This window comes from Nesoenas mayeri (genome assembly GCF_963082525.1).
Source record: "Nesoenas mayeri genome assembly, chromosome: 11".
Taxonomy (NCBI): domain Eukaryota; kingdom Metazoa; phylum Chordata; class Aves; order Columbiformes; family Columbidae; genus Nesoenas; species Nesoenas mayeri.
In genome coordinates, this window is record NC_137563.1 from 18,556,125 (window position 1) to 18,573,953 (window position 17,829).

The 17,829-nt window shown below is 38.3% G+C and overlaps 2 protein-coding genes across 4 annotated transcripts in view; one reads left to right on the forward strand and one right to left on the reverse strand.

Annotated features, from left to right (window-relative positions):
* Positions 1 to 10,680, reverse strand: part of TMEM266 (transmembrane protein 266) — a 95,928-nt gene extending 85,248 nt beyond the window's left edge. Inside the window, exons 1-2 of the mRNA XM_080351339.1 lie at positions 10,574 to 10,680; positions 1,824 to 1,952 (exon numbers count right to left, since the gene is read on the reverse strand). The gene's annotated coding sequence lies outside the window, so the exon portion shown is untranslated. The remainder of the gene's footprint in view (positions 1 to 1,823; positions 1,953 to 10,573) is intronic.
* Positions 1 to 17,829, forward strand: part of NRG4 (neuregulin 4) — a 23,820-nt gene continuing 5,991 nt past the window's right edge. The window contains exons 1-5 of one of the 3 annotated variants that reach the window (XM_080351344.1): positions 1 to 68; positions 363 to 506; positions 1,862 to 1,956; positions 5,757 to 5,822; positions 9,989 to 10,082. In XM_080351344.1, coding sequence (XP_080207470.1) covers positions 5,813 to 5,822; positions 9,989 to 10,082 — 104 coding nt within the window. In that variant the 5' untranslated portion in view covers positions 1 to 68; positions 363 to 506; positions 1,862 to 1,956; positions 5,757 to 5,812. The other 2 variants (XM_080351343.1, XM_080351345.1) reach the window with 2 other exon arrangements.

Consider the following 17,829-nt stretch of genomic DNA (forward strand, 5'->3'; position numbering starts at 1 on the left):
CACGTGGGCGCCGCCAGGCCAATGGCGGCGGCGCGGGGCGGGAGCTGTAGTACTACGGGCTGGGGAAGGTGAGGCCCCGGGGGGCGGAGCGCCCGCCACAGCCACCGCCCCCCACAACGGGAGGACCCACGGCAGGAGCCGCCGTGTCGCGATCGCCGACCCCCGAGACAGGGCCGGCAGGGGGGACCCCAGTGTGCGGGGCCGCGGGGTGAGAGGACCCCGGAGTGAGCGGCCGCTGCAGCCCGGGGGCGGCGGGGGCCGGTTTCGGTCGGGGCGGCCGCCCTGCAAGGCGCGCCGGGGCTTTAACAACGTTTTTCTTAAAGTTCTGCCTGTTCTTTATGTGTTTTGTTCTGTTTTTATAGACACCAGGATTACATAACTGCGTACGGAGAGAGCAGCTGCAAGATTACACGATGCAGATTAGAGATTACGTTGATTCAGCAGATTGTCCTGTGCATGTCTGAGAAAGATTACACCAGCAGAGTTAAGAATACCCATTTGCTGTGGTAAGCCGCCGCTTAAGTAGGACAAATTAACTCAATAGAAAATTAAACGCAGAAAAAAGGGAAATAAAAAAATCCTCAAGGTCAAGCACATGCTTTAAATGGACAAAATAAAAATAATAATTAAAAAAGAGATTGTAATTCAAGTTTTAACAGTTCTCTTTCCTATGCTGAGCTGCTATGCAATAGCTGGCATTGGCAGCAATCAGTTATTACTGTCTGGATGATGTTTAGATTAAAAAATCAAAATCACTGTTATGAAGACTATTTACATTGGCTTCCTGATCACGACTGAGTAAATGATATATATTTTTTTAGTATTTGACAATTATTTAAGTGATATTGGTCTATTTTATAAAATGTCCATGTGCTAAACTGTCTCCTTGTACAGCAGTTTGTAATATGGATTTTTTGAGTTCTGATTTTTGGCTCTGAGATTACTGACATTTGAGAGCTGACATTCTCATGTCAGCTATCTACTTCATCTACCACTGAGAGAAAATTAATCACACAATAAGAACCTTTAAGTTCTGTTGAATTTCAGTTGATTTCTTAGGCACTTTAGAGATGAAACTTGGCATCAAATGTGCCATAGATGAAATCAGTAAACCCACTGAATGAAAGAATGGTGTTGCAGGTTTTCTTTCCAGCCTTGAGAGTGCTGGGGTTTTTTAATGCAAATGTGTTCTAAAATGTATTATTCACATACACAGAAGCAGGCAGAAGCTCAAGACTAGAATCTCTATCTCAAAATTACAAATATGTAGTATGACTACAAGCAGACACATTTGACAGAAGCATCAACTGAAATGTAGCTTTGCCAACTTCTGTATGAATCTCATACAGCAGAACTGGGATTTCAATGGGAATGTGCAGTTGGTGGCAAACTACTTAGGAAATTTTAGGAATGGAAGGTTTTCCCTTAAATTTACTGTAATGTCTCACATTGTGATTTCAATGTCATGATAACATTTTACCAGCTGTTTTAGTATATAATTAATCCTAGACATACTTCAGTGGATAAAATCAAAATGTAAACTTATTTTTTTGCTGTAGGCAGTCCTAAGACAAGAGGACTTGGTCACTTGTTGTCATTTCAGAAAACAGTAATGAAAATAATTTTGAACAACTGTATTCAAAAAAGGTACCTGACCTGTTAATTACAAGTCTGTTGAGATTTTTAAGCTATTGAGCATCTGCCTTTACTTCTGTCTTTTGTTAGAGTTCCTTTACATTGTGGCTATCCCATCTTAAAAGGAACTCAGTGTGTAAATTTGAGTAATACATTATCCTTAGGACAAATTTGTTGTAATACCTCACCTTGAATTCTTCCTTATTGAGATCCCTGTTTGTTCCAGGCAGCTTGATGGATATTTTCTGATGCCTGATGATTTTCTGTGCTAAAATCGGTTATAAGCTTCATATGGTAAGAGTCCTGGAAGTTATCACCTAGGTAAGAAATAAACAGACTCCTTTTAACAACACTTCACGACAGTTTCTGGGTCTTGGAGAAAATAAAAGGCTACTAACTGCTTGATAGATATCAAGGACACATCTCAGGAGGAAATTTATGTTTAATTAGCCTACTAAGCAGATAGTGCAATTTTAAATTCTTTTTTCACAATGCAAATATTTGAGCTCAGTATTGGGGCAGAGATTTTACTTCTTTTGGATTTTAAAAAAGAATACATAGTGCAGTAAAAATCCCACTCTTGAAGACAGCTGTAAGGTGCAACTTAATCTAAATGAACAAACAAGGTATATTTGAAATAGCCATGTCACTGAACTGATCTGCTTTAATTTGAAGGAGAGTTTATATTGAGATTAATTTTAAGAATGTTTGGATAGCAAAGAACCATAAAACAAACCCCAAATCATTATGCAGTGCTTTCTTTTTATCTGCCTGTACTCATTAAGACTTCCAGTTATCATCTTTTGGGGATACTGCATCTCATGGATGCTTAAGGTAGTTAGCCGTTAAAAGTACACAAAAATAAGCGGCAGTATGGGTTCTGTTTTAAGTTTATAGGGAGTGAGACACACAGGTTCATTTAAAGACAAATCTAATGAGTTCAAAAGACTTGTTCCAGCCAGCCTCCAATATGGCCAGATATTAGCACATATTTTTGCTAAAGAGCTGAACCCATTGCAGTTTTGTGTCTGAGTCCTCAGTTTGCCCAGAAATCCAATAACAGTTCTTCCCCTGCCCTCCCCCCAAAAAAAGAAAACCCAAACAACAAAGTATTCTTTCCCTTAGTGTTTTAGTGCCCAAAGAAGTGTGACAGTGTATGAATTGTGTGTCTCAATCTGTGCTTTCTCTGCTACAGAATAGTAGACCAGTATTTCCATGACATTTGCAGCATTCAGTGTGACACACATGCACACAGAGTTCATGCTTCATTTGGCAAAGTACTTGAACATGCTTTAACTTAGTGATTCAAGCTACAGCTAACTCTAAACATGTTATTTTAATCCTTTCCTAAAATGAAGCCTTTGTTAATGCATTCAGACTACAAAAATAAACATGCACAGGACTTTCAAGTAACTGAAGAGGCTGAAATAATATCAGTGTATATCAGTATACGCATGTGTCCTAATGTTAATGTATAAACTGCAATCTTTCAAACAATGTATTATTATTATTAATACCATTTTGAGATGACAAGGTTGTGGGGAAAAGAGTAGAACTGATCTGAAGTTTTTCAACAAGCTAGCACAGAGCAAAATAGTCTATATTTTAAATTTCAGATTAAAATACTCTAACTTGATACACAAAGTCATCTTTCACAGACTCCAAAGATGCATGCAAGGTAAACATTTGAGCGCTCACAGAATTGGATGGTTTGTTTCTGTGAGAATAGGCTACAGCTGAGTCTTAAAAGAAGACTTGTTAGGTAGATGCACAGATGATCTCTTGTGTTTTAGTATCAGTTCAGTGCACAGATGGATGTGAGTGAGAACCGAGTTTAGCAACAATTTCTGCTATAGCATTTCATTTTCTTTACAATGTATCAGCTTACTTTTCTAATGAGATACAGAGTCAAATTTATTCTTTTTAGGACACCAATACATACTTCTGTTCAGAATGCAACAAACACCCCAGAAGAAAACATTTACATATAAATACGTGACTTCCTAATGATTTACTTTTCAATCCTTAAAAAAAAAAAAAGCCACAACCGAGAATGATGTCAGCAACATCTCTTTTGAAAGTGGTCTTTAGACCCAAATTGTGATTATCAGAGCTTAAAAACCAGAATTATACATATACATCCTCTTGGATTGTTTGCAGTCAGCTTATAAACAGTTTGTATTACATGTACCTGTTAGTGCTACTCCAAACAGTTGATGAGGTGCACAGCACATCCACTCAACACACTGATGCGACAGAAAATTGTCAGCTTCCTCTAAGGAATTTTCTGCTGGATCATTGCATTTAAGCATCTCCTGAAGAAGTTCAACTTATACCAGTAGCAGCACCAGCCAGACAGTGAGATGCAGACTGACAATAAGATGCAGTAGCAACATCAAGTTATTTTGTTTGTTTGAGGACCCATCTCCTAATTGAATCTGGAAAAGGAGCTAGTCTGAAATTTATGTTATATATCCTATTTATATTTTCTGTTATGAGAGCTATTGGATATTATACAATTTTGTGGCACATTCTGAGAAAAAGGAAAGTAAATTAAAAAAACACTGTTTGCTCCAATAAAATAAAAATTTAAATCAGATTTTTGACTGCTGCATATTATATTTTTATGGTGCAATTTGCAGATACTACATTATATGAATATTTTGAATTCAGCAATAAATGGTACCACTGGTAACCCCTGAAAAAAAATGCAAGTGATTCTTTGAGCATAATGGGGTGTTACCCTATTCTGTACGTGGCCTCTGTATGCATGTTTGTCTTTGTTGTAATCTCACCCACACTGCACTATATTTAAATTTTAAGCCTTTTTAACAGCACACATAGAATCCAGATCTTCACTGCTAAAAATAACCATCTCCAGGATGATTTATTTCTTTTAAAAATCAGGATTTAAATTCTGAAGTGAATCATGTTGATTTGTTTCTTTGTGTCACAGGCTATGTTAGTTGTACTTGGTTGTGTACACAAAGTAAACCAAATGGCGTATCTGGGAGCCAGCCCCAGCGAACAACAGCCTTTGGGTGGGGACCGTGCTGTTCCAGCCCCGTGTCACAGGGAACTGCCATTTCAGATATTTGAGTATGCACAGGACACTTAAAGAGCTAGAGAAGCCTTTTGAGGTCCCATGGAAAACAGAACTGTCTGCTCATACAGTCAGTACAAATGCCTTTTGAAATGGGCCAGCGCAGACAGCTACCTGTTCTAGTACTAAAAGGCAATTATTTCTGGTAAAGCTGATTATTTTATTTGATCATTTAATGGGGAAAAATTATCTTTCTTCCAATATAGGAAAGTTTGCTTAAATATTTACTTTATGTACACTTTGAAGTATAATTAAGAAAAAAAGAGCCAATATTAAAATAAGATCTATCATGTTAAGCTTCTTCAGTAACCTATTTGGTACAATCAAACTTGACAAACTTTACAAGAGAACAGAATATAGCAACGTTAGATATTTATAGCATTGCCATATCTACAGAATAAGTTTTTTAGCAATGTCAAGTGACGATTGGTTTCTGTCCAGGCAGAGAGTTTCTATTCCATATTTTAAAAATAATTGTACACGTCTTGACCTTGCTGAGTTCTGCTAAATTCACAGGCTATATTACTAATTTCACCTGACATCCAGCCATGAGAAAGACTCAAGTGAAACATACACATTCTCTCAAAGAAATTACAAACTGGTACTTTCTTGTTTGTGAAATGCAAGAATTCCACCACCAAGATCTTACCTGACTGAATAATTATCAGTCTGAGGACTGGTTAAATTGTATGCACTGACTTTCAAGGTACAAAAGTCAATTTAATTTGCCAGCCAGAAAAAGTAATTTAGATTCTGGAATTTGAAAAAGGTATTCATGCTTTAGTGTGAATTTGGTTTTGCTCTGTATAACTGCCCTTAGTTCACCAAACTTGACAGTACCCTTGAATGGTTATCATTAATTAAAGGAAATTGCATATAATATAACAGTACATTGCTGTCCAAGTACAACAAATGTCATAGCAGCAACACTGAAAGATGCATTCCAATAACTATTCCTTCAGGGAAAAAAGTCAGTGGGATTAAAAATGACATGCTAAATGTACATGTTTGTCCATAGGTGCTGTTTTAGAAGAATAGCCTCTGACCAAGAATAAAAATTGTTGTTGGAATAATATGCGAACAGGTAATTTCTTCCAAGTATTTACTTGGATGTGTACACATGTATCATTAGAGTTCATTAAAGTTGCATTGATTTTGACAGCTGCCATTAGGATTGTCACAACCACTCCATAGGGCTATCTTCACTTACATGTCAGCAAACTAGAGTCCACCAGTCAGTGGTACAAATTCTCCTAAGGAGATGTTTGCGTTGATCAGTCCTAACATTTCACAGTTTGTGGCCGATTAGCATACAGTCCAAAGTCGCTTGTAAGTGAGGAAGCACACATCAGGCCTTTCATCCTCTGTCAATGTTTCCCATTCCTCCCCCTTCCGTTTTTTGTTTTACCAGACTTCAGGATTAGACAGTCTGTAGTATTTTGGCCTCTAGACTAGGCAAGACATCTGAGTCAACGTGGATTATCAAGGCTGGCTTGGTTCTTTGGGGGTTAAGGTGGTGTTGGGCCTTTATTTGTTTTTCTTTTGAACAGATAGGATGGTCAATTTACAAAAGTTTAAATGCAAACAGATAGTTTAGGGACATGTTTAGGGATAAACTGTTGCTTTCATACATTCCTGTCCATAAATATAGAGCTGTAGCTTTCAAATTTACTGCATTTCAGTAAAGTGGGTATGGAGTATTTCTGAATTGTAGCAAACCCCACTACTACTAGTCATTAATTTTTCTTTTAGTGTTAGAGCATCCTGAATTTTCTTTTATTCTCTTTCATAGTTCTGTCACCTACTTCATACTGTATTACTCTCGTTCTTTCAATAAGTAGTAGCAAAGTATTAATACATGAAATAGAACTAATGAGAAGCATAATTGGATGGAAAATGAGGCACCTGATCTGCATGAGCACAGAGGTTTCATCACATATCTCATTACTGGTAAAATTGAGGTTACCATTTTTCCCTTAGTACTGGAAGGAAGTCTAGCTCTGGAAAGAAATAGCCTAGAGAGAAATTGTCTGTAATTACAATCAAAATGGTTTTGAAGGCTTCCTAGGTACTTTTTGTTCTCTCTCTCCACCTCTCTCACTTTTCTCTAATAGGCCTAAGACGGAGTGCCTGAGGTATATTGCCAGAACAGAAATGTCTAGTTGGGCTGCAGAGCTTGGTCCTTAATACGCAGATCACACCATAACAGTGAAAGAATCATTCTCCTAAATGTTCTGAGACCTGAATGACTTGAGGCATTTCATTTTCTTCAGTACTCTACCACTATGTCAGTGTGAGACAGGCCTACTTCTGCATAAAGATGAAGAAAAGAAATAGTAGCATAAGGCAGGAATTCAAGGAGGTTAAAAAGTTTTCATTAATTCTCATGAGAATTTCTCTGAAGGCTTTCCACAAGCTGTCTAAAGGGATTTTTCTGTGGGGCCTACATTATACCATCTCACTTTTCCATCTGGTAGAATTTCAACAACCCTTCACTCCTTCAGATGCTTAATAGAGTTGAAAGCCAGGCAAAGTTGAGAGTTTTGCTTTTCCTCTCTTGAGTCACAGAATCACAGAATGGACTGGGTTGGAAAAGACCTCAGAGATCATCCAGTCCAACCCTTGGTCCAACTCCAGTCCACTGACTAGATCATGGCACTAAGTGCCATGGCCAATCTCAGTTTAAAAACCTCCAGGGCCGGTGAGTCCAGCACCTCCCTGGGCGGCCATTCCAGTGCCTGACCATTCTCTCTGTAAAGAATTTCTTTCTAATCTCCAGCCTAAATTTCCCCTAGCAGAGTTGAAGCCCCTGCCCCCTTGTCCTATTGCTGAGTGCCTGGGAGAAGAGACCAATCCCCACCTGGCTAGAACTGCCCTTCAGGTAGTTCTAGAGAGTGCTGAGCTCAGCTCTAAGCCTCCTCTTCTCCAGACTAAACAAGCCCAGCTCGCTCACCCTCTCCCCATAGGGCTTGTGTTCAAGTCCCTTCACCAGTCTTGTTGCTCTTCTCTGAACCTGCTCCAGCACTTCAATGTCTTTCCTGAGCTGAGGGGCCCAGAACTGAACACAATACTCCAGATGTGGCCTCCCCAGTGCGGAGTACAGGGGAAGGATCACTGCCCTTGTCCTGCTGACCACGCTATTTTTGATACAATTCTTATAATTGTATAGATATTCTGATACGCTGTTCATATATTCAATGTCCTCTCTTCATTTAAGGAAGGCTGCAGCTTCAATTTAATTACACTGTCATAGAGGTTCCACTGTTATGTTTGAATAGACTAAAATAAAATAATTTATAGTTCTTTTTTAAAAAACCTCCTTGTTTTTTTTTCTGTTACCATTTTATTCCTATTGCAATGATACTGTTACCCATGCAAAATAATTTAAAAATTCTTTTAACAGTGAACTTGCAGTAAATTAATTGCCAGTAGACAAGCATAGAAAGCTTCAGAGTTGAAATTTCCATTTGACCTCTAGCAAGGTGGGCCAGAATACACGTTTCTGTTCTGCCACATCCTGAGCCAATGCAACAGGTCAAATATGAACAATCTTTCCAGCCTTACCTTCCCCCTCCTCCAGCTCCCTAATTTATCTGCACATATGCAAAAAGGTCCAGTTACCATTTGAATGGTAGCACTTTGCTAACCTGATCATCAAAGTGAATTCCTGTTGAGCTCTGTGGTATAACTGCCTTAATCTTAAAATAAGGACTTTTACCCACATTCTCATGTCAATGTGCCATCATAGAAATGGAAGAAGGTATGAAAAGATGGGAGAGTGGAATTACTAGAGATGGTCTAGTGGATAGCAGGATGCGTTATATTTTTGTTGCATAGGGTTAGCAGTAGCTAAGCATTTCTACCACCCTTAGAAAACTTAGGTTTATTTTACATACAGAGCTGTAGAATCTCTCTCTAAGGTAGAATGTCTTATGGCCACACTTTTCACTTTGTTCTGCAGGAATAAAGGGGAACCCCAACTCTTTTTTTTTCTGAAGGACAAATAAGAAAACTAAAATCTTGATTCCTCTTAAACAGCACTATATATTGTGTAGAAAATCTCTGCTATACATAAATAGTGAGATAGCAGAGTTCTTATTTTCAGAACTTCTGGGAGAAATAACAGCAAAAACAACACCTAAAGTGTGAGGTAACACATGATTCTCATGCTTGTGATGTCAGAAGACTGCTCTATTTTTCTTTTGATTGAGATATTGTGGTTTCCTAAGATTGAAGAAATATATTAAAATATATATGCATATATATAAAATGAGTTGCAGATGCATTAAATGTATCATGAATATATGCAGTCCAACTTCCAAATTTAGACTGCTTTCATAAAGAGTGAAATGGTACAGTTAGATATTCTATTTAAGCATAAAATGGACAACTGCTGCTATGACTGCCAACATTAGCATCCTGCATTTGAGGTTTTATTAGAATGCCTAATTGTGTTTAAAACACTAACAATTCATATAAGTGGCCTATTGAATTAAGAAAAAGCTTTTTTGAGGTCTGTGGAAATGACACTGTAACAGGCAGTCTTCTACATAAGTGACACTTCATAGGCTGGCGCCTTCATTGGGTGTTAAAAATGGGGGTGGAAAAACCTTGTGGTGTCCAACTATGCTATGATTCAGCTCTTAATATCGCCTGAAGCAGTCTCAGAATGTCCTTGTCCACACCTGAGACTATTCTGAGTTTCTCTGTGCTGACTGCAATTCTCTCACGGAAGCTAGTTAAGTTAAAGATAGTTTGTGCCACTGGAACAGGACAAACCAAACTTCGTATAGGTCGTCATGTGAATCACTGTACTCAGTTTGGTTTGTGGTTATGAAAGGCAAGTTAAGTAACAGAGAATTTAGAAGTTCCTCTCACTGAAAGAGAAATATTGCATTTTTTCATATAATCTAGGTGTTTTACTTCTGATATGGTGATAGATTAGTGATCTCTTTCACATATTGCTACATGAAACAATTCTACAAGACAGATAGTGCTATGTGTTACTGGCCTGGCAGGCAAGACTGACACCTTATTTGTTCATAGGGTGGTTTTGTTTGTGTGTGGTGGTTTTGGCATTTTGGTTTGGTTTGTGGTTTTGTTTGTTGATTGGGTTTTTTTGTTTGGTTGGTTTCGGGTTTTTTTTAAGGAAGCCACCCCACTCCCAAAAAGTATAATTAAGATCTGCTTTTATTGATAAAAATACAGAAGTCTCTATTTTTCTCTGGTGTTTTTTTTTTGGTCTTCAAGATCATGAAGAACTCTGTGGCACCAGTTATGGATCTTTTTGTCTAAACGGAGGGATTTGTTATATGATTCCTACTGTATCCAGTCCATTCTGCAGGTCAGTGAAATTAAAGCTGTGTGTAGCTGTCTACAGATTACTTCTCCATTTTGCTTCTTTAAGAAATTACTGTTAAAACATTATTTAAAAGAAAATCTCTATTACCTATGGCTGCTCCAAAATCAGTAATTCATTCTCAGATCCAGTTTGCAGAGACATGACAATGACAATAAGAGAGACATAAATGTGTGTACTTGTTTGACAGGTGCAGCAGTGCTCAGTTACGTATGCATTCAGAATAATATCTATATTTAGAACCATATTTCCTACCCTCATTACAATACAGAAAGGAACGAAACACCCTTTGTCTCATGGAGTACAGACTGTAGAAAAGGCATTCAGAAAGGCAAAGTACATTCACAGGTTTTCTTCCTGATGATTATATTGCAAATATTCTTATAACATAAAATGGCCTGACCTGAACAAAATGAGGAGGCGCAAAAAGGAATATAATCTTTTAAGGGAAAAAAATAACTTAATTCAAGACTTACTGTGTTCTCTGAATCTCAAAGCACAGCTTTACAGTAACAGCCAAAGATCACTTGATAAAGAAACACCAAGGCTGCGAATATCAATACTTCTTACACCATTCGTTTAAGGGACCAGTCTTCTTTTTGAAGCCCAGGTAGCACACTGGAAAAGAAGCATTTCCTGGGTTTGCATGTGGATACATTTCTTGCATAAATACAGCCCTACCCTTTTATTTTCTCATTTACCAAGACATAAGAAGATGACAAATTAAATTCTAATTTTTCATGGTTCTGCATTTACTGATTCTGAGTTATCATTCATCAAAATAAATTACGCTTAATTGAATGGGCTTACTTAATATAATAATAGACATTCAGACACCTACTACATACACTTAAGGATATTACCTTTATTTCTTACATGGCAAGTTCTGCTCCCTCTTCAATCTTAGGCTATAACTAAGGACAACTAGATAAAACAGTTTGAAAAAGAAACAAAATATTTTCTGAGACGCCTAATTAAGCATTTCTTCCTTTTGTTTGGGACAGTTCAATTTAGACATTTAAACTCAAGCACATAAACTCATCTAGTAGATGAGAAGAGGCAATTTTGTGGGAAATGCTCATTGAAAAATATACACAGCATATCACTGTCATTAAGCATATTGTCCAATGTCATACACTGAATCAGATCCCAAAGCGAGGATAAAGCTCAGAAGTGCTGGATGATGATAATTCATTCTAACTGCTAAACCTTGCAAGCTAATGCAATGTAAAATAAATGCTAGACATGCAAGAAACAAAACATATTAAAATATGCCTTTTTTTTTTTTTCCTGGAAGGAATCCCATATTATTGATATGAAAATACTTAAATGAAAAAAGAATGGTTAGACTAAATGGCATCAGTTACACAATTTCTAAGCACTCTTTCAACTATTGCTAGGCTGTTTAAAGAGGAAGGGTATTTGATGCAATACCTGTAAATATGAATTAACAAATATTTAGAAGAATTCATTTTCAGGAGCACAAGCTAGTCAGATAATATCCACTTTAAAGGGGCTCCAAATAAAGTCATTTGTAATTCAGGTACTAGAGGATTTTATAATCTGCTGAAGCAGAAAAGTAACATCTTAAGAGCATTTCTGTTATACTTGGGCAATCTTGTTGCATTTAAATGATCAAGTATTTTTCTTCTGTATCTAGTGGTTGATTATGAAGCTATATGGATTTAAATAGCAGCATTCTATTTAAGCATGTCCTCATTCTAAGCATGTTCCTTAATCAGTCAGAGAAGGCTAATTATAGATGAGAAAGGTTTTGTTTACACACAGATATCTTAGTAATCAGCAGTGATGTGAATAGAAACAACAGAAAAAATGCATCACTATTCAGCAGAATTCAGAAAAATATTTGGTGCTTTGGAACTTCAAGACTGGCATCATCACACAGTTGCGCAAAGCTTCGTTGATGCAGGTTTCTGCAAAATCCCACATAAAGCTTCCAGGTGTTCTCAAAATTATCATCTCCCACCAACAGAAAAATTGAATTGGTTTTAGAATCAAAGGCTGAATGATCATTAGTACAGCACTGATTAAAAGAGGGAAATGGAGCAAAAACAGACTAACGAACTGTGAAAATACCTGAAGACACATTTGCCTTGACATTGTACTTATTTACACAAACGTGTTGTGCTAAATGTACTTAGTCCAGATTACCTGATAATTGCAGGTAATTTCACAATGTAACTGGGAAAATTGCATCATTCTTTGAAAATATGTTATTTTGTAGTAGGATAACAAATTAAGATCCACTGTTTACTTTTGATATTTCAGTTATTTTTACCATTCAGAAATGGAGAGAGAGATATATATACACACACGAGGTAGAGATGTAATAGAAACAAACCATCATTTGACCCCCCTACCCTGTGTAACATTAGCAGATTTTAAATACAGACGATGTGTGTCAAAACATGAAGTTGCTCAGCTGCCATCTTCCTTCATTCCTTTCCTAACAGTGAGTTAATGTTCTCAGCCCCAAAAGGCACACCTGTTACCACAAACAAGATGAGCATCAAATCCAGGAATGCTCAAATGTAATAAATAAACATGCAGCAGAATGGAGAAGGGTGGACAATCACAGAATGTTAGGGATTGGAAGAGACCTCAAAAGATCATCCAGTCCAGTTCCCCCACCAGAGCAGGAACACCCAGATGAGGTTACACAGGAAGGCATCCAGGTGGGTTTGAATGTCTCCAGAGTAGGAGACTCCACAACCTTCCTGGGCAGCCTGGTCCAGTGTCTGTCACCTTTACTGAGAAGAAGTTTCTTCTCAAATTTAAGTGGAACCTCTTGTGTTCCAATCTGAACCCATTACCCCTTGTCCTATCATTGGTTGTCACCTTGAAGAGCCTGGCTTCATCCTCATGACACTCACCCTTTATATCTCTGTAAACATCAAGGGGGTCACCCCTCAGTCTCCTCTTCTCCAGGCTCAAGAGCCCCAGCTCCCTCAGCCTTTCCTCATAAGGGAGATGCTCCACTCCCTTCATCATCTTTGTTGCCCTGCACTGGACTCTCTCCAGCAGTTCCCTGTCCTGCTGGAACTGAGGCCCAGAACTCGACACAATATTCCAGATGTGGTCTCACCAGGGCAGAGTAGAGGGGCAGGAGAACCTCTCTGACCTACTAACCACCCCCCTTCTAATACACCCCAGGATGCCATTGGCCTTCCTGGCCACAAGGGCCCAGTGCTGGCTCATGGTCACCCTGCTGTCCCCAGGACCCCCAGGTCCCTTTCCCCTACGCTGCTCTCTAATAGGTCATTCCCCAACTTATGCTGGAACCTGACAAGCGGCTGCTTCAGGTGTATCATAAGACATGAGGCTAAAGTTGTTTGCCTCATCATCTGATGTGCAGCAGTCCCATAATTATTAATTAATGCAGTGCAGAATTACCTTAAGGTTTTGTTGTCTGAGGGGAAGCTCTGGTATTTCCATTTTGTCTTACACATGAGGCATTCTGAGAGTCTTCTTTCTGTATTTCAGACAGAATACAGATGGTATAAGACCATAAAAACAGAGCTCCTCTGCTTCTGAGGGCATTACACTCAAACTAATAGTGAATGTGCTCCTTTTGTAGAAGGGATCATATTCTGCAGAGGGCAGTGCGTTCAGGCTAAGCACCGCAAGGGACAGAGGCAGACCTTAGAAACCTCCTCCCTGAAATTCCTGTGTATGGTTAAAGGCTACTTCTACTTCACATTTCCTTTGCTTCTATCCTAAGCCAATCTCTCCTCTACCTTTTCTATACTGATCCAACAACTCCCATGCAAATTCTTTCTATCCCTTTCTGTACACCCCATCCTTGACCCGCTCTTCCTCCAAGATGGGTCCTTCATTCTCTTTTTCAAATATCCCCATGAGTGATATACTTGCTGTGCCGTAAGTCTTCAGAACGTACACACCACAAGTTGCCAGTGGCGGGCTTCCCACTCGTGGGCTTTTCTTCTTCCTCTGCTTCCAAAACTTTGCTTTCACATATCCTGGGCTCTCCTGAAAACACAAAGTGTTTTTCAATTCCAAATTTGGCTTGAAAGGTAGGAACAAAAGTTAGAATACACACCAAAAGTATAGCCAAAGAAAGTCAGCAACTAAGATTTATTTTTAACGGGACATAAAATATAAAATACAACATTTTCTTATGTGTTAGAAAAGTATTAGTGATCCAAATTAATATCATTGCCAGACATGGTAAAGCTTGCTATATAAACCTATAACTAAGAGAGTTCTAGGGGAAAATATCCCATTCTTTCAACTTCTCCACAGTAGTACTGTAAGATTTATTTTAATTTCTATGTATACGAGTACAGCTTCAGAGTAACAGTTTTGCAACTCATCTTAGCACAAAACTCTTGTAAAAGCTGCTTAGGGCTTCCAATTAATTTTGACATTGCTTATTCACTTTGGTTTTAAATTATTTTTCATACTTACTAGATGACCTTATATTGTATGGATTAGGACAACTTTTAGTAGCCTGCTACAGACTGAAGATTATGGTGATTTTGAAGCTGTCAGCCATGTAATCTGAATTGCATTCACAAGCAGATAATTTTTCAGCTGTCTTTTTCTGCATGCAAGTAATTTTTATACCAAGAAGCATCCAGGTTTTTCCTGACTAAGGAAAACTAAGTCAAGACTCTTACAGTAGAATACTAGGCAGTGGGACTCTGTGTGCATAATTAACTCAAATGCTACTTGCATTTTTAAAGTCTGTCAGATACTTGCTCATGACACCCACCTTAGAGTCTGGAAAAGAAAGGAATCTTACCTTCTTACCTAAATCAGGCAAGCAGTAGATCACTTGCACTGGCTCAAGAACTGCATCTGCAAACAAGACAGCAGTAATGCCTGGTGTTACTGGAGGCCTGATATGCTTGTATTTTAGTTATCAATGAGATTTTAAAGGATCAATGCAATTGCAGACATGCTGGTCATATTGTGATATTTCATCCAATACAGTAATTTCCTTCCACCTTATATTGATGCTGATACGGGTAGTTTTGATTAATACCGTATGTTGAAAGATTCTGTGGATTTCTTTAGATATGGTAATGTTTTGTCTCCAGCACAGCTCCTATAAGTAAGTTTGTATACAACAGTTAAGGCTGGCTTATCTTATCTGAAAAAAAGGTGTTGGCACTTGTGTATGGGTGTGCAGGCATCTATAAAAGCAGAAATCTGGATGCCATCTGAAAATGGGAGTTTCTAGATGCACAGCTTTTCCTCAAACATTTGAAGACTGCTGTCTTTCAACTCTGATTGAATAAGAAAGTGTAATTTCTTAGAGGAGGAAAGACCTTTTTTCCATCTTAAACATCAACTTCGGAATGCTACACAGTAGGACCATTTAAAGCCAACAGACAGCATGTGCCGAAACAGCAGGCTAGCGGCATGCAGATGTGATGTGCAACAGCAACACCTGCCTTAGTGGCCACAAGACTTAATTAAAGTCCCTCTTACTACAGCCTAGAAGCAGGCTGCTCTGTCTTTTGCCCTCATTCATTTACGTGCAGAAGCACAGTTGCTTGCTGTATTAACAACTGCAAGCGTGTCATGCTTCACTTGCACTCTACTTTTAAGGATCCACTATAAACAAGATAAAGTATGAGTTGCTACTGACTTTTAAGGCTGTGTATAGTAAGACTGACTACCTCTAGGAGACACTACATAGATACCATCAGTCTGGATTATGTTCATAGCCCACATGCTTGTTAGAGATTACTTTTCTGTCTTGCTTGTAGTCACTGTGTGTGTAGCTCCACTGACATTCTGAGAATTCTGCTAATGCAACAGGATAAGCAGATCTTCTGAGCAAGTTCCAGTGCTAATTACTGAAAACTGCTTCATTTCTTTCACACCATTTTTAGGAAGGGACTTACAGTAGAAACCTTTCCCTTCTTTTGGTTGTCTTAAAGCATCCGTTGCTTCTGTATTTAGCATAGTCCTTCACCTATTTGTACATCAGCACTGATGACTTCAGAAAAGCTGTGCAAGCCAATGTTTGAACATCTGAATTTTCAGAAATCCCCTAACTGTAGCAGAGCTTGTTGGTAGGGTCACATTAGGTATAACTTAGTTTACTTAAATGTAAACAAGAGATACCTCATCTCCATTTTCCTGTTTCTATTAAAACCTCCATCATTTTTAGGTTATATGACAGTATTTTCTACATAGCATGGAGTCACTTTCAGCAAGTGTGTCAACAGGTCAGCACAGAGAAAGTGCATGTGTGGTTTTGTAATCCCTAATCCATTGCACACAGTCAAACAGATCAAACTGGCAAGTCACGGAAAACATATTTCTAAAACTTGGTTTTGTTGCATCCAGAGAACTAATAGGTTTAGCCTCCAGGCTGTTTAATTTTTGTCTGTGCTTTTTTAGTGTAGGTCTTTTTCCCTTTGCTACGGCCTTAGGTTCATATTGGCTATAGTTTTCCCCTTAGGCTTTCTGGCTCCTTTCCCTCTTGAAGACTTAAGAACACCTTACGCATCTGGCTGTTTTCTATTTAGTAGAAAGTGGCTACAGTCTCAGTGACCTTTTTACTACACCGTCATGACAGTCCCAATTTTTTTCCCACAGTCTTTTGCAGAATATGGTTACGCCTCCCATGCACTGTTCATGCCAACTCACTCCACTGTATCACAACAGTTCTCTAACCTGCACCTTTTACCTAATCCTATATGCAACTCTCTTCAACTAGGAGGACTATCTTCTCTTCCTCCTGCTTCATTTTTCTCTTTGGGCTACTGGCTTACTCTCTTTGCACTCATTCTCTCAAACTTTCCCATGAGCCTTAATTTGATACTACAACCTATTTATTTTTTCTTCCTGTATCATTTTAGCCTTGCATTATTCTCCAGTTTTCACTGGTATTCAAGAATAGTTCTATGAATTTTATATTCCATTTTCTATCCCTGTTATTCTATTCAGCTCTCCAAAGCATTTATCTCCCACTTGCTGAAGAACAATACCCCACTCAAACTACTCTTCTATTCTTAAAGTATTCTACAGTATTTCAGAAATAGGCCACTGAAATGCCACTATACTTAGGATAAATATCTGGAACATTATCTGAAGCAATCAGAGCAGTCTGCCTACCCTTCCTTCTCCCAGCAGCCAAACATAGTAACTTTGAAAAGTTTCACATTGCCCTTAGTAAAGCCTGGCTCTTTGATCACTTGCACATCTTTAATATCTGATGATAATTAAATCTTTTTTCTAGTGTCTAAATCTGCCATTACATTTCCAAAAGCAAAGAATTAGAAGAAATTGGAGTAATTATTTGTGCAATAGCTTAAACCAGTAATACTGAAACAGTGGTGCATAATGTACAGAAGGCGGTGCTGGGAGTTCCATCAAGCACACATGGTGGTATGCTTACAGTGACCCATTTGTCTTCTTTAGATATGCTAGACATCTTTCTTTTTTGGCAGTTCCTCCCCACTCTGCCTTCTTATCCCTCATCTGAAATTATACCTTGCAGCTGCCAATGGCAGTTGAGAATTTCAAGTATGTTACAGAGTTCAGCCCATTTTTCTCAGCTGGAGTCTGAAATTGCTTATGTCACAGGCTATTATGACTTCAGTGCCAGAAATAGCAAGAAGGAGCGAGATCTTCAGTAATACAAATAAGAGAGAAGCAAATTTACATACATAAAAGGGTACATGCTGAATGTAGTTATTGAATGAAGTGTTTTCCATTTTCTGTAACACAA